Below are 22,782 nucleotides of genomic sequence, written 5' to 3' on the forward strand. Positions count from 1 at the left end.
GTCCGGCCCCAGAGAAGACAGAGCAGAAGCAAAGGGCAGGGGAAATCCATGATGTGCTGTAGGGAAACTCAGGAGGCAGGATTGTGTATTCGGACCTATATACAAGGCAGAGCCTTCCACGTGACAGTGCCTTGCGAGACTCCTTTGAGGTGCTTGGGTGTAGACGTGTTGTCATGAGGCAGGACACGTTTCTGGCTGGTAACCTTAATACTAAGCAAACTAACCCCATTAAAGAAAACGTGTGAGCCTAACAGACTCTCTTGGAAAGTGGGAGGTCAAGCACGTTTGAATTCCAAGGGCAGGTGTACCAGCCCCAAGCCTGACTTGGATCCCTTCTGATACAGGCGCTCCCTGCCGGGGCTCCTGAGGATGAGCTGGTCCCAGGACCTGCATCAGTAGGAGGAGGTGTGACCCCTGACAGGTTTTGGTGCCCTGCTTCGACTGGAATGAAAACCTAAGTCACACAGCTGACAGGGTCTGGGAAGAGGCGGACTCACTGCAGAAGCTGCTCCTGGCTGGGAACCTTGCACTGGATGGTTTGAACGTCTGGCCAGGCTACTTTGAAAAGTACATCCTTAGCCTAATGTTACTGATAAGCATTTGACATCTTCATCCCGTGCAAGGCAGGCTCCTCAGAACCACAGAAGCCGCAGCAAGCACCCCGTTTTCTAGTGCTGGTTTCTAGTTGAGGTCCTTTCCTTCTCTGTTCCCTCGCTCCTCCGTGCCAGCCCAGGGCATAGGTGTTTCATAGGTGAAGGCATTGTTTCTCCTTTGGAACCACACCATGTGTGGTGTTGGCAAGGCCTACGGAGCAGCAGGACCCGGGTCTCAGAAGCTGGGAAAGGGCAGCCCTCAAAGTGAAAACAACTACCATCTTCTAAGCTATTCAGGAGACAGCCACGCTGCCCTCCCTCTCAGCAGAGCATGACCCAGCAGGACAAGCAGAGGTTCACTTTGAGAAAACAATCTGCCCACTTCCCTTTCACTGCTGCTGCTGCTGCCACCCTCAGCCTCCATGGGGATCACACGCTGAACAGCTTGCAGGGTCCTGCCCTCCTCACCTCCACATCCTCCCGACATCGGCCTGAAGTCGGGTACTTGGGTTGCCGGCACCACTGCCCACAACGTGTCCCAAGTGTAAGGCTCTGCCTGGCTCTCTGTATTTACGCAGTAAGGAGAATGAGGAAGGAAAAAAGCAGAAAATAAATCTTTATTGTAAAATACAACACGGATAAAAGTGCAAAAACTTTGTTGTAACCACCACCTAGGTCAAGGAGCCAACTCCAGAAGCCTGTCCATGCGACCATGCCCATCACAGCCTCCCCTCCTTCTGAAAGGAGCCGCTCTCCTGACTTAGAGGAAGCACTGCCCAAGGATGCACCCCTAACAATACGGCTCTGCCCTTCGCCTGAATGGCCTTTAAGTCTGAAGGATCCCCCTCCACCCTCTTTGCAGAGCCTGGGTAACCTGAGGAAACAAGCATTTCTTGAGCAACTGCTATGTGCCGGTCTGTAATTGTCTCATCACTTTTCAGTCAGGGAACAGGAAGGGACATTCGTCTTTCTTGCTCCCTAGCTAGTGTTTGGGCAGGGATGGGGTGAGAAGATGATTCGGTGCCCAAGCTGTGTTCTTTCTACACACTCCTGAAATTTCCAGTTAATTGATTAGTCCCTCTGACAAAGCTTCCGAGAGAGAGACAGGGAAAGGCCAGAGGACACATGGACCTCTGTGGGGGCCCCGAAGAACCACATGGGGCTGTGTGCTGCCATGCTTAGCCACTCCCTGTGGTGAGGTGGCGCTCAGGGCAATGCCACACTGTGACACGTTCTCCTGAAAACATTTGAAGTGCTCTTAGAAAGCTTTATTAGGTCTCCTGCACAGGTGGAGATGCCAAGACTTGAGAGGCCACGAGACCAGGTTCAAGGCTGCCGGCAAGGCGCTGGTGGAGACAGGAGCAGAAGCTGGGCTCTCCCAGGGGCCTCATGGAGCCTGAGGTCCGAAGCACTCCAGGGGCCTCCGCTGGCCCAGGCGGCCTCTGCCCATCTCCTGCTGCTCTGGGAAAGCCTTTTCCTTGGCCATGGGTTTCCCATGACTCCAAGGCAATAGGACTTTCCCCAACCAAACCACAAAGGTTCTCTAACCCATCACAGCTTTACCACGGGCAAAAGTGGCCCCATAGTGTGGGGAGAGCACCAGCTGCCTTGTTTCTTCGCAAAATGTGGCCCCATTTCAGAAGACTGACTTGGAAGCACAGTCATTTATGAGTTGGGAAACGCCTGTCATGAGAATGGAGTGGCATCAACTTACACATAAGTCCCTCAGGGGGCTCTGAGAGTTCTCAAATGTTCTCAGAAAATAGGAAAACTATTTTCTCGAGAACAGCCACCCTGCCAGAGGCATCGAGGATACCTCCAGAGAGGTGTGCACTGCCCAGCCCCGGGGGACCTCACTCACCTTGATGAACCACCCGCACAACTGTGCTGGGGGCTCTGGTCTGCACTTCACGCACCTGCTCAGATAGGAGCAGCATTAGAGCAACAGGGAGGAAAACTTAAAGTACCTGAGGTGAGGCCTACATTCTTGGCAATGCAAAATGATCAGAACCTACGTGTTCTGGTGGTGAGGGGAAGTGAGAGTGGAAGTGAGCGGGGACGCCAGAGGAGTGTTCAGTAAGAGGGAGAGGACGGTGGGTAGAACGGAAGCAGGAGAAAGGCAGAGCCCAGGTGGCCCAGCGAAGGAAGTGGCAACCCAGGGTCCTGTGACCAGGGTGGAAAGACATCCTTCAGGGGTTTTCACCGAGGATCCTGAAGGCCCAGAAGGGGGCGTTGGGATGACTGGTGAATAGGCTCCTTCACGGCACACCTCTAGGGGGCACCCTTCACACTGCACCTGTGTGAACAGCACCTCTGGATGCTGTGATGCCATGGAGGGCCTGTCTATGAAGTGTTCAAAATTTTGCTTTTGGGGGGGGCCATAGGGACCAACTCCCATCAGATAGTCACAAGGACCTCTAACGTAAGAAAGTTCAAGGAATGCTGTCGACCTGGACTCGGGATTGCACCACTACCAGAGGGGGTGCCAGCCTGGTCATGTCCCCAACCCAGTCCTCCCCCCAGGTCACCTACAGGAAGTCCCAGCTCTGGCTTTGGGCTGAAATCTCCATACCCAGTGGAAGAACGAGGCAAAAACTCCTTTGCTGTGACTCTGAGGCACGGGCCTGAGGAAACAGGTTTAAACGGCACCTTGAGAACATCTCTGATGGTGACGCTGTGGTATCCAGGAGAAACCGCTGAAGATCTAGTCCCTGCGGATCCCGAGCCAGATTAAAAGTCGGTCTAGAAAGGTTACAGCCCAGGACATCCAACCATCGCTGGAAAAGGTGGGAGACACACAGAGTTGGACTTACAACACCAGAACCTGTCTTAGGGGGGTTACTAGTTTATTATGCTGTCTGGAGAAAAGACCCCAGGGTTCATCCTCTAAACTCCCTGGTTAACCGCAAGGCAAATCTGGGGCTGGCCAGAGAGGATGGCTCAACAGCAGGAGTGAGCTAGGGTGGCCAGCAGCCATCACGCTCCCTGCCCTCACGCCTGTCCTGCCAATGTGGAGGGAACGCTCAGCTGCCGCTTAAGGACATGCAATCAGTGGTCTGCCTAGGGTACTCCGTGTGTTGTCCAGCTGTCACAACAGACCCGTCACAGGGATGGAGACAACAGGATGGGCAACCTCCCCATGGCCGCTACACTGATAAGCCAGGGCCAGGCAGGAAGGCCCCGCCTAAAATCTCAGGGTCCCCCAGTCTCATGAATACTCATGAGCCCTATACCCAGGGTTAGCCTCTGCTGCCTCCTATACAGATGAAACCTTTTCTCCGACCCCTTCCTCTGCCAGCTGGGGCTTGGGCCAGAGCAGAACGAGGCAGGAGAACAATATTCACTTTACAGGGTCCAAAGAGCATCTGCTGCTGTTTCTGTGACATCACAAGTAAAACTGTGAACCTAATCAGCAGTTCCCAACTGGGGGCAGCACTGCCTCCTGAGGGTGGCTGAAACTATGGTGGTGGTGGTGGGGGGAGGGGGGCGGGGGGTTGGATTACTCAACAGCCGGGACATGACTGGCATTGAGTAGGTTGGTGGGGGGTAGGTTTGCAAGGAATGCCAGACTGGCTGCATTCTCTGGAGTCCTACACAAGGAAGAACTGTCTGCCTGAAAAATCATCTTGCTTTACACAGGGAAGCAAACCCACGATGAAGAGAAACCATTGTCTTTCTACAAGAAAAACGACGCACAAACCTCACTACCTCCCCCACTCTTTCTATTCCCACCCAAAGGCTCTCCTCATTTAACCTATGATATTTGGCCATTATAAGAATCAGAGGGGCCAAGGCCAGGCTCCCGACCTGCAGGAGGCCTCCTTACCTGGGCACCTCAGTGTGGATAGAGCGCCCGTCATCCGGAAGCATGTCAAAGTCATGCAGACTTTCTAGCAAAGAAACGAGACACAGTTAGAGACAAGGCAAGGAGACCAGACATGCTTCAGGGGCAGCGCAGAAGGATCTCCATTCCACACGGACTGGGCCAGCTTCCCCATTGAGGGAGCTGGGGTTACCTGGAGAGGAACCTGAAAGGGGATCCCAGAGTCCACGTGCTTCTCCAATAAGCTGAGAAAATGGTGGGACTATATATAACATAGGGGCGTATCATGCCAACCACTTAGAAGACAAAATGCCCCGAATCTGAATAATGGGGCAGCTAAAAGATAGGACAGTATATAGCAGGGAGTGATGGTGACCACGACCCATGGCCCTAGGGCCAGTGTCCTCCTGTTAATTAACCAGCTCAGCAGTGTCACAACAGCTGCTGATGGGGGACAGAGGGAGCACAGAATGTATCATAGTCCTTTTGAAGAGCATTAAGGTAATATTTTAATTTTTAAATTAAACATAATAGATATGGCTCTTAGTATGTACCAGGTGCTTGTTCTAAGTAATTAGCAAATATCAAATCATTTAATCCTCATACAACCATATTAGATATTGTCACTCTGGCCCAAATCACACAGCTAACAAGCAGCAGAGCAAAGGTTTACACCCAGTCTGGGTCCAGAATCCGTGTTCCAAACAATGACACCAAGCTCCTTTTTGATGCACTGTACAACGAAAGCTATAAACTTTTGCATATCCCTGACCTAGAAATGCCTTTTGAAAGAATTTATCCCAAGAAAATAAGGAGCACCACCCGGGAAGAATTTACATATGGGAATATTCAAGCAGTGGTATAAAGGTAAGAGGTTGGAAACTACCTACATGGGCAACAATGGGGAGAGAACGGTTATTGAAGTCACGGCATATTGCAGAGAAGGTAAAAATCACATTTGTGGAGAATTCCTCCCACTACACGGCTTTCCAACGCACCCACAGCTGCACTTACCCACGGGCAGAGGAAAAGAAAGCAGTGGTGGATGTTATGCTCCACGCTGGCACCGGGCCCCATACTATGCCACAATCGCGTACTTCGGTCTCTCTTAATCCAAACACTACGCGTTTATTGGTCCAATTTTACGGATGAACAAAGGGAGGGCCAGGAGGCAGATAAAGGATCCCCAAGTCACAGAATAAGTGGCAGAGCTCATTTTAGAACGCACCTTGCTAATTGCTCTTTCCATTATCAACTTGCTATTTAAATAAACTCATGGGGCCTCAGGAAGGGGCCTTTTCTACATAACTATGCCCCTGCTCTGCCTTGAACAAACCGCTCTCAAGAGACTCAGAAGTCAAAATAGTCTGACCTCTTTAAAAACTTACACCATGATACTTACATGGAATTATGCTACAGGTACCAAAAATAGTGGATACTGAGGGACCATAATCTGCTATCAAATAATTGGTCTTTACCTAATTATCTAGAGAAATTACCTTAAATGTATGAAAAAATTAATTTATTGAAAGCTGTGTGCCAAATGCTGTTTTAAGCACTTTCCAAATGCTGAATTATCTCATTTAATTCTCCTTATAACTGTTAAGGTGGGAATTCTCTTTATTCCCATTTTACTTGAGAAACAGAAGCAGAGGGATTTAGCAAATTGTCCACGTGGTAAATGAAAACTGGACAGTGGTCAACAACAGAGAAGGAGACCAAGAATCTACAGGGCCGGGGTCTCAGAGGCTGGTTGCCCACACTGCACAGTCCTGGAAGCCACAGCTGCTCCCACGAGAAACAGACACGCCCTGTGGTTTCATCCAGAGCCTTGCAAGCCTCAGAGCCTTGCTGCCAAGCCTGCCCCTTTCACACTCTCATGTACCTTGAGTTGCTTGGGCCATGCCAACTGAGCTCCAGTGGGTCAGCAGGAGGGCACACGATGCAGCACGGGTCTCAGGGTAAACCATAGAGGGGCAGGCAGACGCTGCAGAGCCTGGAAATCGCTCTTTGCGAGTAGTGGTGTGCAGGAGGAGTTTGGATAGGGGTGAGAAGACAGATCCCTTTGCTTTGTACTTTGAAAACTCATGTCCTAGCACAAATCAAAGCTAAGTTCCTTGGGGGAACTGGACAGCACTCCTTGACAGACTCCTACAACCTAGACACAACCTCTGCATGATGGTGTGGGCAGCTAGGTCTTTTAGGATTCCGCCCTACAAGAGACCAACAGGGAAGGCAGGTGATTAACACTGTGGATGACATCCTGGGTTACACATTGGGATGTGAAGTGCTCTAGCACTGGTCCTGCCCTTTACTCAGCACTTTAATCCTGACCTTGGCGGGCAAAATGAAGGGGCTACGGTGCATATAACCTACAAGACTCCAAGGGCCTGACTTACTTGTGTCTTATCTATCCTTAGCGGTTTCCAGAAAAGTCAAACCTTTGCATGCCTGAGCTGGTTAGTGGGTGTGTGTGAATGCGTTCGTAGCAGGAGCCCCCTCACTTGCTTACTGTCTTATCCTGGGGAAGATGTTATGGACTAAACTGTATACCCCCAAATTCTTAAGTTGGAGCCCTTCTACCACTACCTCAGAATGTAACTAACTGTATCTGGGGACACTGGCTTTAAAGAGGTAATTAAGTTAAAATGAGGTCATTAGGATAGATCCTAATCCAACCTGACTCGTATTATAAGAAACGGAGGACAGACAGAGGGACACCAGGGACTGGAGGGCACAGAGAAAAGGCCAAGGAGAGAGGCATCAGAAGAAACCAACCCTGCTGACACCCTGATCTTGGATTTCCAGCCTCCAGAACTATAAGAAAATGAATTTCTGTTGTTGAAGCCTCCCAGATCACAGTATTTTGGTATATAGCAGTCCTAGCAAACTAATACTACAGAGGGTTACATCCACTTTATACTGCCTACCATGATTCAGAATGATAAGTGAATTAAAAACTCAGAAGGCTGTTTGGTTAATACTTTTAATTACATGATTATAATTATACAATTTCCACTATTCAACATTTCGTATAAAACCAGTTACAATACACAAATGTGACAATATGTATCAAACTATATAGATATGCAAAGTTTACACGCCATTATGAAGCTTTATCTTAAAAATACCTTCAGGAAAATAAACATTCAACTAGTTCTCTCAGCTTTATAAAATATGATTAGAAATATACATTTTAATTAAAAAAAATCAAGACAACGATTGATCCAATACTGATTAATCAGTCACATTTTAAAAGTTTTAATAATCTATACATGAGTGCAGGTTAGATAAAAGTCTGCAAATCATTAATATAAAACTGCAGTAATATAATCAGATGAATATATCTGCTGACAGTTAATTCTACTGGGCAATTAAGGAGGTAATTTCCTACACAGATTAGGTGAACTGTCCAGTCAATTAAACACATCTGTAGTATTTCCACTTAGTGACATGGCGAATACTCAGATCTAGGAGAAAAGGAAGAGCAGCAGCTAGCCCCACAAGGACAGTTTCGGTGGGAAAGAACGAGGAAAGAATGAAAACATGTTTTTAAAGTTGTTTGTGATGAGCACTGCTTTCCAAAATGCAATAATCACTTTAAAAACTGTATGAAGAGAAGCAGCTCAGCCACTTTCTGACAAACATCAAAGGAACGCAAGGCCCACTGGTCAAGCAAGGGAAGGGCTCCCGGAGCTCTTGGCATGACGCGGCCCAGAACACCAGATGGTCCAAACGGTTCACCCAAGGGGAGACACTTGGGGACTCATGAGAACACTTGGGGACTCCTTCAATCTTGTCGGGGCCCAAGAGGTAGAAATCACCCCTGTGAGAGGCGGAGGAGGGCAGGGAAGGAAGTGGGTGGGGGACAGGCTCAGAGGATCGAGTTCACAGCAGAAAAATTCTGGAGACTAGAAGAGTGGCGGGCCGCTTAGATGCAGCTACGTCTTGACAAGTAAGGCTGCTTGTTTTAGTGAGGCACTGCTCAGGATCCGTCCCTCTTCACTGACAGGTTAGAGGGATTTCTAGTTTTTCTGTAGCATTACATAATGGAAGTCTGTCTATATGTCTAGGTACCCAGTTTGGCAGACCACCCTTCTTTTGGACCGTCCCTAACTCTTGATGGGTTGAGTCCCCAGAAAGCTTCAAGGGCACCTAAAAATATTCATTTCTAATTTTAATTCCAATGGAAACTGTCTTGGTGTACTTTCAAAGTTATTTAAGGCTCTGAAGTTAAAGAAATCTCTCCATCTGACATGCCCTGTTTCATATTCCATAGCAACAAGATCTTCTATAACAAATTAAAAATGAGAATCTGAGAAGATTCTTGGGTATGTTAAAGTTTCAGTTGGGGGCCGGGGGAAGAGTCTACTTTTATTCACAGCAGGAAGAACTTTCCATCAATCAGATGCAGAGACTTCCTAGATTCTAGATGTCCCCTGTACTTTTAACACTGTGCTATGTACGATCCGTCTGAAGCACTATCCCAAATTGTGTGTTCCAAGGAAGGCTTCTTTAACAAATGACTAGTTTGCGATGACTAATTTCAGTGAGCCTGTCAAATACAAGGATTTTTAGAAAGAACCACAGTGACAGCAATTCTAGCTGGACGCTTGAGCAGCCACACAAAAAGGCAACTTGTAAAACGAAAGGTACATTGAAGCCCAAGAGACACCAAATGGCTTATTCACTGTGAGGGTGACGGCACGTTTACTTGTTCTGACCAGCAAGAACGGTTCAGACGGAAGTTTGATTTTCACAACTACCGGGATTGTTTATGCAGGAGATGGCCTTTCAAAGTATAAAGGGAAGAAGAGTTGCCCTGAGAATTCAGTGTTTAATGCCTGGGCACAGCTTCAATATTTAGTATCATCTCCCAGACCAACACAGCAAACAGAAGGTTTCCCCTCCCACTCAAAGCTTGATGAAGAGCTGTCTTCCCTCAGGTAAGTAGGTCTTTATATTTATGAACTTCCAGGGATAGAAAAACACTGTTTTTCTGAGGTCTAGTCCTCAGAAAAAAGCTGGCATGGCCCTCATGGTGCCCAATGAGGAGCACCTCAAACAAATGCTCGTTTGGCCGAAAACAATGGCATCTTCCATCTCCCCTCAAAACTAGGCAACCTTACAATTACTGCAAGAGAGTAAATACCAAAATAGATCCACCGTCTTCTAATTACTTTCTGCATTAGCAGACTTGAATCTCTTTATTCCAACCACTCCTTATTCTTCATATTTGTATTAAAAAGGCAGCTTTTTAAAAATGGAATTGCCTACTGACCTGATTCATTCATCTTATAACGTGAAGGCATTTTGCCTTTTAATATTGTATCATCTCCCCATTCTCCAGACTAGGACAGGCAAACACTGGTTAGCAATAACTAAACCATTCACTTCTTATGGAGGTAACCAAGATGATTACAAATATTTCTTTCTTTTGGGACCCACTTTTTTTTTTTTTTTAGCAGCAAATAAATTCTGTTTTGTGATTGTTTTTACAGACTCTGCTGTGTTTCTGTGGGGTTGAGGGGAGAAGGCACTCTGCAAAGAGTTATTAGTTGTATTCCCTAACCAAAGGCAACAGTGAGTTTCTTATTTACAAACAACTGAAATCCAGATACGAATAACTGTCACTGAAACCAAAGGGTGTGTGAATGGCCTTAGGTCATTCACATAACAAAAAAAATCCACAATGCTACAGAGAAAGACCCTAACAAAGTAACTTTTTTAAAAAGTCACCCTTATTTGGGATCACTGTTTCCAGGGGAAACACCAACAGTGTGGGGTTTTTTCCTGCATGGAAGGAAATACGATTTTAATTTGTATGACTGGGCAACCAAATAGTGGGCAGCCTTGGCATTCTTCAGTCTCGAAATGACAAACGAATGACTTAACAACAGTCTTCCAACTCTGAAGCCAGTTTCTCCTCCTGAGTCTTCTAAAGCTACTATTAACATTCTCTTGAAAGTTTTAGGTTACCGAAGTACCGCAACATGCAACAGCCTTCAAATGTGGTTTTCACAGATTCTTGTTAATAAAGCACTCTTTGGTGGAAGACAAGCAGCTTGGGTACTTGACAGAGTTAACATTATAACAGTATTACAAATACTAAAGTGAAGATGATTAAACCAAATAGTATCAAATTACAGAAAGTACCATTTCAGTAATGCTTGTTTTATCTTTATAAATTTTGACACAGGGTGAACAGCAAATAAATAAGTAAAAAACGTCCATCAGACCCTCAATTCTTCTGAAGGCCAGCAGCTAAACTGATTGCCATCACAGGGACGTACGTGCACCACACAGACTAGTCAGCTCTCCTGATAACAGAGGGCTTTGATATTTACACCTGAGACTAATTTACAACAGCTTTTTTTGTTAAAGACATTTCTATAGAAGGAGAGTTGGGCCCTCTTCAAGTCATTCACTTGTACCCAAACTCATGTAGTTATTTAAATTCCAGTGGACATTTTCTTCATTGAATAAACTTCTTAGGTGGAAAGCAGCTAAGGCTTTTGCAATTCTGTTTTGTTTCCAAATAAATTGTGCTAAAGTCCCGTTGTAGTTTTCTGTTCCTAGAGTCTTCCTTCAAGTTCTGGTCACAGGTTTTTACTTAACGCAAGACTGTTTTAGTCCTTGAAATGGAGGGACTACAGGGGAAAAAAAAAAGGATTTTACCATGAAGGTTTTTAAGTGTCCCATATGTAGTTATCAAAGACAAGGAAGGCAACATAATAAAAATATTGACATGCTAAAAAGTATACACTTTGTATAATTCTTTAATGACAGATACTTTGGAAAAGACGGTACAATATCAACCGTAAAGTAAAGACAAACAGGAGAGAAGAGGCAGAGCAGAAAAAGGTTCAGTTCTGCAAAAAATTAAAAAACAATAGAAAAACGATAAAAAAAGAAGGGAGTGCAAAAGCGGCCGAGCAATGAGAGTACCATAATGCCATGAAGGGCATTTGTTGCAAAGCATTCCTTTTCCTTCTTTCCCTCTGAGGAATCAGGCTGTGGGAAAAGTGGAAAGAATGAAAAGATAAAGAAGTGTTACTTGATTATTTCCAAAGCCAGAAGTCGGTCACAGAAAAAGCTGGGGCACAGCACGCAGTTTCCAGTTTAGCAGAGCGCAGCAGGCACCCCGCACCTGCTCCCACCTTGCTCCGCACTGCTGCACAGCTGCAAGGGGACAGCCGCCGACCCTCTTCTGTTCGTGAATAATGGACCTACGTTGATCTTCACCCTACCTCCTTTCTTTCCTTCCCCAACTGATCACTTTAGCTTTCAACTAAATAGCAACTTTCAGAGAACAACTAAAGCAAAAGAAAAGAGAGAAACCAATTCCAATCTGGAGGTGACCCTCACTTGGATGATGATAACGGTGCTCTATCAGAGCAGCTCATCCGAATCAAACATTTAGTTTTCCGAGACCCCAATAGAGAACTGAGTATAAAGGTCCAGGTTAGTTGGTGGAGCCAAGAGGGAAAGTATCTGAAATTTCAAAGGGAGATTAATATTTCAAAGGAACAGAGGTAACCAGCATAAAAGAGTACTTAGATACAACATTCTGGGGCTTCTACAGTGATATAGTTTTTAAACATAATGGCAATGACGAAGAACTAAAGCCCAGAGGTGATGGAACAGACACTGAGATCTGAGATTCTAAGGAAGAAGCAGCAGTGACAGGTATGATGATGGCAAACGTCACAAATGAGAAGACTTAAAAAGCCAAAGTCCTAAATGTAGTTACGCCAACTGAAGGGCTTGTGAAGAGACTCATGGTTTCAGAGGCTGAAGAGCGAGCCTGAGCGTTTATCTTCCTCCAAACTATGAATAATTAGGTACAAAATGCCCCAAAGCAATGAACATTGTTTGGTTTGGCAGGTGGAGCAGAAAGTGATGGTTCCCGATGATGCAACTTGGAATAAAAAAGGCACTTATACATGACAGTTTTCTTAGAAAACAAATGAAGTTATAATTTTTTTAAAAAAAGAAACAAAAGACTGCCCCAAAGAAACAGTATAAGCTTACAGAAACATGCACTCAATGGGTGAGCAGTGTACAGACATGAAGCGAATTGAATGACATCAAATGAGGTGGCTACAGGTTCTCAATCAGAGGCTCGATGATGAAATGTTCGAGACTCATTCTCAGGGAGCCCTTCAGAGTTGATACAACAACACTGAAAAATGGGCCAATTCTATTTAGCTGGTTCTTCAGTGGATTAATTATTAAAACAGAAACATTAAAATGGGTTTCTAGCTCTAACAGGAAGTGGGAGGTGTAGAAGCCCATTAATTTACTTCTCTGGACTTAAGAAAGGGGATGAGGAAGGTGCTACACAGGCTCCTCTCAGCACCCCATCCGCCACCAGACACTCCAGTGTTTCCGTGCCTGAACTGCCACAGCTGTGCCAGAGCAGAGCTTGTCACCCACGATTTAAGCTTAGATGTGGCTAATGTTCAATGGATACATGGGAGAATAATCAGTCACCTGCCATGAGAGAAACATGGTGGCAATTCTTCCCCACAACTCATATTTTTTCAGTCTCCAAATAACTGTTCTTTTAACATGTTTGTGGAAAAGTTCTTCCAAGATGTAAAGCCTCTCAGTAAACTGTCAAAAATCAAAAGAGCCAAAACAATGGAAAGTGAATGTCGGTGAGGTCTTCATCCTGGAAAGCCTCAAAGAGTAGAATAGAACATGGAAATGAAAGGTCAAGCTCTACGGCTCAATAGAGATGATGATGATGACGTACAAACAACATCAACCTGCAAGAGAGAAGGCCTCACAAATGGGAATAACAGCAGACTGGCAACCCTGGCGCCTTGCAAGTGTTTATGAATGTACACGGAAATGGTGCAAAAATGGTGTACTATTTTGTGTGTGTGCGCGCGCGTGTGTGTGTGTGTGTACTGCTGTTCAAAGAAAAGATTTCTATTCAATACTTTAAAATTACTCAACAATCTTAGCTCATATTATTTTGTCCTGAATCAGATTATGTACAATTGTGTTAATTCTCTCACTACCCTCCAACCACAAACGAATACTATCCCATAGGACAAAAACTTCAGGCTATAGCTTGGGTGCTGACTCCCGTTATTTCCTAGAAGCAGGGAATGGGACCTGTGCATAACGTATTTGCCTTTCTCTGGTGAGCTGTATGTGGTCACAGTTAAGGTGATGCCAATACAGGTCAAAGCCCAGAAAGAGGTAAAGGAGACCCGGCATGGAGGGCATGGTTAAAAGCACTGTGAAGCCCAATTAACTCTCGTTGTTTTACTTCTTCGCCCCTCCAAATCTCTGAAAGTCCATTTCAGAATTTAAAAGAAGTTTTTTTTGGTTTTCAGCACTATCCCGAATGCCTGAAAACTGCCTTCTTTGGGCCATTTCAATATTTGGTCAAGGTATTCAGTCTGAACTCTACTTTAGAGCCCTCAAAGCAACAAGTCCAGGGACCTCAGGCAGATGCTCACCGCAATCAGGAACCACCTCTGCTGAGAAGCACAAGTTTAGATCACTAGACAAGACCTAGATGGAAAAACTGCCATACGGCCACACCCTAAGAGGAACGTGGTATGACCAGGCAAGTGCAGTCCCGGCTCCAGGACTCTAGCCAACTCCTCTGAAACCTGCAGAGCGCCATCCAGAAAAGCAGAGAGCGGAATTAAATGTGCAAAACACACCCGGCTGTGATAAAAGTCTGAAAAGAATATGTCCATTCAAAACATGTCTAACTATCATCAACAGCAGGCCCTTTATTTGAATTTTTAATAATTTAATTTCCATAAAAGTGTCAAAGTTAAAAAAACTCGCATTTCCCCTCATTTATTGTAGAAAAGTTAGAAGAAAAGAAATGATAGAAAAAAAGAAAAAAAATCCCCAAATGCCCTACCAACCGGAAGAGCTGTTAGCGTTACGGCATATTTTTCCTTTATCTTACTTCTCTACATATATATTGGATTGGCCACAAAGTTCTTTTGGGTGTTTTGGTAAGATGTTACGGAAAAACCCGAACGAACTTTTTGGCCAACCCAACAGAAATGTCCACATCTATAAATATTTAAGCTTATAAATATTTACACATCTATACACTTTTACACACACACACATATATATAAAGTATATTTTACATTTACAAAATTAGAGCAATACTTCATAATTTTTACGTGTAGCCCTTTTCACTTATTGCTCCATAAGCCATTAACCCAGGTCATTAACTTTCCTTTGAAAACATGACTCTCGATTCATTTGGCAGAATTCATCAATCATTTCCGATTTCTTACTATTATAAATAACATTTCTGATATTATGTTATAATGTACCTAAATCTGACTTTCTGTCAGTATTTCTCTAATATTCTTCTCAGTGAATGAGAGTACAAAGAGTATGAATATTTGATACCTTTCTAATGAAAAGTTTTAAACCTTAAAATCAGGAGTCAGTGCCCAATTCTCAAATACTTGTATTGAGGCACTATCACGTTCTCTGGCAAGTAAAAGACTGTAGTAAAACTGTACAAAAGAATCAGCAAAGAAGGAGAGTGGCAGAATGGAACAGGTCCTTACAAAAGCTAAACACACAGAGCTCTCTAGATTGTCAGTGAGTCCCTCAGGACACAGGCTGCCGTGGGACTGCACCGGAGACTACCTTAGCACTGAAGGTCAACGCAGGTCCAAAGCCTCAAAGATCTGAGGGCAGGGAAGCCAAAAAGAAGCAAAGAAAACTGTGAAGGACGTTTTAAAGTCTGGTTCAGATTATCTTCAGCTTGCTCGTGGTCTCTATAAGACAACACTGTGCCCTGAGCATGGTACTGTCATGCTCAGGACCGCACGGGTTGCCAGCTCAAGGCAAAGATACACAAACACAAAAAAGGTGCCTGCCTGACTATGCCTCCTGAGATGATAGGAAGTGGGCAAACTGCTCTCCCCTAAAAGGGGATCTGTTTTTGGAATATGTTAAAAATGAAATGTCTCAGTTCATGATAAACATCCAAAAACAATGGTGAGTAATGGATTTGGTCACAGAACATGTCCAATTTTTTGTGAAAGCCTCTATTAATGAAGGAAGTGAAAGATGCTGGGCCAGAAAGTGAAAAGGCTAGTGCCCTTGGGTATATAGAGACTGTGGCCAAGAGGATAGTCGCTAGGTAAAGAAGGATCCCAAACTCACGGGAGTTCTCATTTTTCCACCATCACACTTATTTACAACTAATTCTCCAACAATTATGATGGATCTGATATACAGACAGAAAGATTTCCTCCAAGTCCTGACAGAGAGCTTTGGAAGTTCTTAATTTAAGAACTCAGAAGTACAGCATTCTCAACTTTCCCATATCATGACCCAGAGACCACATTTCCAGTGTTGAGAATCACCTCTGTAAACAAAACAAAACAAAACCCCAAATTAAAATGGTCCAGATTTTCTTAGATGATGAACAAGTGAAACATTTTTGATTAATTTCCTACCACAGGGACTCTGCTTTCTCCTGTCTTCATTTCTATCTCCAGAAGATTAAACTGGAAAACCAATGCTTAGAACATTTCAGAAGAGTAGGATTCTTTTCTCACCTTTTAAAACTGCTTTTTCTTGAAGCAGATCTGGTGGTTCTTTTAGTAATGCCTGCACTGCCAGAAATGTTAGGTTCAGATGTTTTACAGCTCTGAACACTGGACTGAAGAATTACTCTGAAAACAGTTGGAAAAAGATAACATTATATTCACTGAAGCGATTTGCAAATACTTGACAGAGGAAGGCATTTTTGCACTTTAGTGCAAATTATTTTCTTGAGAACGGACAGGATTTTCCATAAGCACATTTGCCAAAAAAAAAATCTGAAACACACTTTTACATCAAGGTCTTTTGAAATAAAGCATCTCATTTCCCTATGAAGGTTTACACAAAGATAAACAAAGAACTTTGCTTTTGGAAAATGAAATGACCTGGCATGTCAAGCGATTCCCACACCAAAGAAATCAATCAGTAAGACAAATTTTTGTGTCCCAAAGTAAAAATAAATTCTCAGAATTCTAGTCATGAAAACAAAAAATCATTTAAAAACCCCAAATTCTAAAGACTACGAATATAAATATATATACAGTATTCACTCTTCAGAGCTGGAAGTACAAGCAATTGACATCAAATCAACAGTAATTTTTTATAACATTTCAAATTTTAAAAGTATGTTCAAACAGAATTTTTTGGGCTGGCTTACAACCACTTACAAAGTCACCCAGTACCATTAAAGTGAAGCTGTTTAAATTTTGTGAAACTTGATTTCATTAAACTCTAGACATCTCAAGGAACTGAGACCTATGGGAGTAGACTGCCCAGGAGGCAAATTCATGAATCAGAAAGAACACCCTCAGATAAAGCCCACACAGAATACCTGTTCATAAGTAGAGGGTGTTTTAAAATTCCTCACTGAATTGTCAGAGGGACAACAGCAGAAAACACCAAAAAATTTTACAAGCAACTCTTTTCTTCAAGAGATAATGACTAAAACACTGAACTGCATACATACACATTTACATATACTCAACTTTTATTTATCTGTGAGAGAAAATACTTTAAAAAGCTTTCTCCTCTCATATCCAAACATAAAGGTGAGATAGCCAACAACAACTTATGAGAACCCAGCTCATGCATAAAAAGAAACCATTACAACGAACTAGCAGCCAGTCCTACCTCCTATGCCTGTGTTAACACCACATTAGTTAAAAACCAAAGCCAGGTCCTTAAAATGTAGTCAATTCTTATAATCTTAATATTACTCAAACCATAGGATATTCAACATTTAGTAAAATACTAACTTCTCATCATTAAAAAAACAATGGGTTGTACTGCACCAGAGCAGAAGTCTGGAGGTCAGTAGTTTTCGAGCCATCTGGGGGAGAGGAGTAGAAGGCTGAGGGAGGGGAACTCCTAGCCTAGCTGTTTCTCTTTATCCAAGAAACATTTCTGAAAGCCTTATGAATCAGGCCTTCAATCTCACTGAGGGAAACTGATCCTGGGTAAATGAGCCAATGCTTGATTCAGGATTTCTGATAAAGTTTTATCATCCTAAATGCTGACTGTTTTAACAAAATAGAAAATGTATATGCAGACATCATTATATTATCGAAGAGGTAGTACCAACTGCCCCGGCATATAAATTCTCTCCTTGAAAACAAGGATTTATTTTTAAATTCTTTCTGATTGTGTAATGTGAAGAGGAAATATTTAGTTGTCTTTGTTAAGAATGTGAATCTAGAATTTTTCATTTAAAAAAACAAAACAAAACGGAAACCAACTGCAATGCTTCCATGGTTATTTCTAAGGCCCAGGCCCTGTCCCGAGGGCTCTCACCCACTCAGTGAGGCTCATGAATTTTATCTCCAGTTTTTACAAATGGAGAAAATGAGACTCCTGTTGGCTTTTTTTTTTGAAATACAAAAACTACTTTTCAAATAATTTGAGGCCACTTAGGGTCAAAAGTATCAACCATCACACTGTAAAATCATTAATATGAGGGAAAAAACAAGAGCCAATATACATTGCCTGCTTAGGAAATTTACCTCCTGGTTTCTTAAGTTAGCTATTATGTTTAAATACTATTCAAAACAAGAAATTACTGCTAAATCATATTTTAGGCTGATAGGAAACATCTTTTTAAAAGTACTTATTTTTCTATAAAATTAGTGTAAACAATTCATGTGAAGTAATATACTATTAATAGCTAATAATTTAGGTGCAATTTTGAAAATGAGAGCATGCTAGAAATTTGGAATGCATTAATCTCATCAGTAAAGATTCAGGTCACCAGTTATTTACATTAAAAACAGAGCAGTTATTACATCTGTAGGTTATGCATCAATAAAGTGCGAAGGAAACACAGCAACTACACTTAGTTATTACCTGAGATATCCTACAAGTTAACACCCTAAGGTGGGTGAAGCTAGTAAACGTGTGAAGTATTCACTCTGCCACAGGGATGTGGGAGCTCACCACCCCCACCTTGCACACAAGGCCAATCACGCGGCTCTGCAGGACAACATTTAGCAAATGTCATTTCTCCCTTCCATCTTTTCCTGATAGAACCCTCAGTCCTACCTTCTATCTCTTGCCCATACTAGAGTTTGTTCTCTTCTCTGCAGTATCTTTTGAGGCCCAATATTTTCCGATTTTGGATACAAAGATAGCTGCAACTTGAGGCAAAGCAAAAAATGGAAAAGCCAGGTCTCTCACCTATCAAGTCACAGAGTACTTTGAAAATAAATGTTCATTCCAAGAAGAGAAGCCATCAGCGCAGCCAGGCACTATTTACACTGGTTGTCCACCACTGATACAAAAAGAGCCTGCAACATGATGGGCCTGAGGCCCTGCAACCTGCAGAGATGCTTTTCCCACTGTCTAAAAGGTCTGAAGCAGCGTGTGAAGTGCTGTTATAGGGAAGCTCTCCAGGCATGCCAGGAAACAACCTATCAGGCAAGCTACATCATCAGCCAACAGAGGTGAATGTCAACAACAGTGCCCATGAGTAGTCACCTCAAAGGATAATTCTAAGGATTATATCTGTTCACATTATTGTTATTGTTGAAAGCTTTTGTTTCTGTAAATTCCAAATTAATCAGGGCAGGCTAAAGTGAATACTCTGCTTTGGGCTAGAAATACAATGGCAAATGTCAGTAATAACAAAAAACGTTATGTCTTACATAGAATATTAAAAAGAAAAGAGCCTGATAGAGACCATTTTTTAAACTTACCCTGCAAAAAATAATACAATCATGAAGCGCCTAAACATTTTTAGCAATGACTCCGCCTGTTTGAAATTGCCACTCGGAATAGTTTGAGAAGGATAAATCTATGCAGTGTGTGACGGCCCTGAGTCCAAATGTGTGACATCTAGGCTCGGTAAAAGAAGTAAAGGAACAAAACATCTAAAGGGATAATCCGTATCAGAAACATAGTATATGTGTCTATGTAATAGCTTGTTATTAATAAGATTTTTTTTAAATGTCATATATAGGTTCATGTTAAGCAGCTTTTCCTTAATTTTGAAAAGAATGGCATCTGCTAGTTTTTTAAATCTTTTCTAGCCATTTGAAAACATTCAATGAACCACAAAGTACTAGAGTTGGTTGCAATGGAATTTTACTTTGGAGGAGATCCTAGAAGGCACTTTTGTATTCCTTTATAACCCCCAAGTCCAAGTTGGAACAAGACAAGAAATTCTTAAAATTTGAGCTAAAGAAAATGTTTCAGAGAAAAAAAGAATGCAGCCTAGACATAAGAGGGTAATGGTGAACCACAGTCTCACAGGATACACCCTCCTTTCTGTGCTCTTGGTCTTAACATGATGTTCCCGGGAAAGCTTCTTGTCACATTCTTCTGCAGAAAAGGAGTCTCTTCACTGTGAAGGTATTCATTTAATGATGAAAGATATCAAGAGAATACAAATTCTGCCTCTATTAACCTAATAAAAGCATTCTGGTTACTTTTGGGAAAGGAGGAAAGTGGGAAGGAAAAAGGAGCACAGTGACTGTCATGTGGAAACACAAACATAAACAAAGGACTCCAGTTTTCTCTGCTTTCCTATTTTCATTCAACACCAAGTGCTGAAAACTATACTTAACTGTATTCCCTAAAGGGGAGGAAGTGAAACAAGGAAGAGGAGAAAATTCTGCATATTCAAGACAGAATATTTATTAGGGAAGCAGGTGCCTGCTGAGAGAGCACCGTGTACAATGGCAGAATCAGAGGTGAAAAAGGATGCAATGCTCACTAGACCTCATGGCTACAAAATAAAGTCCTTACTAACAGCAGAAAACCAGCGGGAAAATTCTTTTTGCTAGATTGGAAAGGATATATTAACAATATTTACTCTAGAAAACCAGAGGAAAGTTGTACAGACAACTGACTGAAAGAAAACCACCCCAATTACCCCAAACTAACTATACATTTTTGATAAGAAAAAGAAACTACGTCATTGTCATCATAAATCGCTATTTCAAAAAATCTGTTAAGAGTAAGCACATCTCAAACGAAGCGTGTTACTTTTAATATCCCTGATATGAAAGTAATAGAGAAGACTTCCTTCCCTGCCACCAACCCATGAAGTGCAAAGATTCAGAATAAGAACCTTTGAAAATAGGCAAATCAACAAAGCTAGAAGAGCTGATAGTGAGAAAAACATGCATCATGAGAAACACACTGGACACCAGAGGTGAGCGCTAGTAGAGAAGTGGAATGGGACACTTACACAGCAGCTATCTGTCAAGGGTCCTGATGGCTACTGTGTTCTTAAACCATCGAGACAGAATAGCAGGATGGGGAGAATGTAGTCACAAACAATCCACCAGATGACAACACTACACAGTGCAGAGGTCAGCACAGCTAGGGAACATCTGGAAAGGGGCGAAGGGGAAAGAACAGATGTTCAAATTGGGAAGCCAAAATAAATAAAATAATAAATAAATAAAGCCACGTGTGAATTTTAGATACCCTGCGATGCAAAGGAGCAGGAAACAGGGATCAAATTTTGCCATTTTACGTTGGAAAAAAATGCTGTCTTCAGTTTTAAACCGATTTGATATTTGGTAAAGAAAGATTAGACCCAATCTCTAGTTGGATAACTACCCCACGTTAACTTAATTGTATGATATTGAAATTAGAGTCATAGCTATGCGACTGAAATTCTTCAAAAAGCGTAATATGCACACAGAAAACCAAATCACAGAGAAAAAGGAGGCAAAACCAACCAGACAAACAAACAAAAAAAGCCCTGAACTGACACAGGCATGTGTCTGCTTTATAGATTTTCATTTGTTCCTCTAGTAAAGCTCCTGGCGTGAGAATTATTTTTCAATGATGAAACACACCCACCTACACTGTACTGTTAAAGGTGGTTTTAAGGGATTTTCAAGGCTAACTATATCTGTATTTTTACCTGTTCCCATAGGATGCGCTTCCACTCTTCACGCATCATTTCCTTTGTCCCTAATAAACCTAGCAGAAATCATCAGCACAATGCAGAAAAATAGGCAGCATGGATGAAGTTACAAAATCTACCCAATCTGTTTTGGCACAGACAATAATATACTTGCCATCATGTCCTGAAGATCACTTCAAGATCATGGTGCTACATAATTTCCTGTCCTCATGATAGTCAGGATCAGACAAGCTCTCTGACAAAATTACTAATTTTACTGGGCTTCCCTGGTGGTGCAGTGGTTGAGAGTCTGCCTGCCGATGCAGGGGACACGGGTTCGTGCCCCGGTCCGGGAAGATCCCACATGCCGCGGAGCGGCTGGGCCCGTGAGCCATGGCCGCTAAGCCTGCGCGTCCGGAGCCTGTGCTCCGCGGCAGGAGAGGCCACAACAGTGAGAGGCCCGCGTACCGCAAAAAAAAAAAATTACTAATTTTACAATTTCTAACACTTAATTCTCCCCAAATATTGACTGTAAAACAGACACCAATGACTGGAGTACTTTATGTACTATAACTTTCTTTTAAGAATCACCAGTACTCATATATTTTTCATTAACTTTCCCTCTTAACATTTTCATTTGGCTAAGTACCAACAGTGAAGCAAAATAACATGTCCATGCTGACAGATGGGTCAAAATCAGGAGGCAGGAATTGAATTTAGATTTTTCAACCCAAGCTGCTGCTGTAAACTCTCTCTCAGGGGACTTTTAAATATTTCTAAAATCACAACAAACACTTGGGAAGGAAAGGAAATCTCCAGTTGACCTCCTCTTCTAGGGCCAAAAGAGCTACAAATAAGAGCAAAAATGAGAAGACTGTAACAGCAAAGAGGGTCTGAAAAAGCAGGAAGGGATAAGGAAGGAGAAGGAAGGAAAATCTGCTGCGACTAATCTTAAATCTCTCGGGGTGTTTACGCATAATTGTGTGTATGGGAAGAGGGTGGTTTGGGGACTATTCTATTGTTTGGGGGATTACAATTACAATTAAAGGGAATCTGAAGCTAGCTTTTTTTTTTTCTTTTAACTTTTACCAAGTAAAAGGTTGTTTTAGGGAATTCCCTGGCAGTCCCAGTGGTTAGGAATATGCTTTCACTGCTGAGGACCCAGGTTCGACCCCTGATAGGGGAACTAAGATCCCACAAGCTGCAAGCCATGGCCAAAAAAAAAAAAAAAAACAGAAAGATTGTTTTAACACATGCCAAGAATGCCAAGAGTGCTTCAGAGCAAAGGGCCAGTGTTCTTTACTCCTTTTAGGGTAAGGTGGGGTGTAAATAGATAACTAAGCAAATGGATAGCACAAAGGCTGGTCTTTCCTCCACTGGTCTTTGCTAGTTACTATCATTTAGCCATCCATCAACTACCATCCCAGGGAACCTCACATACCAAGATAAATGTC

The 22,782-nt window shown here is 42.9% G+C and overlaps 1 protein-coding gene across 4 annotated transcripts in view; it reads right to left on the reverse strand.

Moving 5' to 3' along the window:
* Positions 1 to 3,297: 3,297 nt before the first annotated feature.
* The window catches only part of CDC14B (cell division cycle 14B), a 105,746-nt gene continuing 86,261 nt past the window's right edge, over positions 3,298 to 22,782 (reverse strand). For 2 of the 4 annotated variants that reach the window (XM_060015005.1, XM_060015007.1), the window contains exons 13-14: positions 15,990 to 16,106; positions 7,393 to 11,066 (exon numbers count right to left, since the gene is read on the reverse strand). In XM_060015005.1, coding sequence (XP_059870988.1) covers positions 11,030 to 11,066; positions 15,990 to 16,106 — 154 coding nt within the window. In that variant the 3' untranslated portion in view covers positions 7,393 to 11,029. Of the gene's footprint in view, positions 3,371 to 4,419; positions 4,480 to 7,392; positions 11,067 to 15,989; positions 16,107 to 20,659; positions 20,805 to 22,782 lie in introns of those variants that run through there. The other 2 variants (XM_060015006.1, XM_060015008.1) reach the window with 2 other exon arrangements.

The sequence above is a fragment of the Delphinus delphis genome, chromosome 6 (assembly GCF_949987515.2).
Source record: "Delphinus delphis chromosome 6, mDelDel1.2, whole genome shotgun sequence".
NCBI lineage: Eukaryota > Metazoa > Chordata > Mammalia > Artiodactyla > Delphinidae > Delphinus > Delphinus delphis.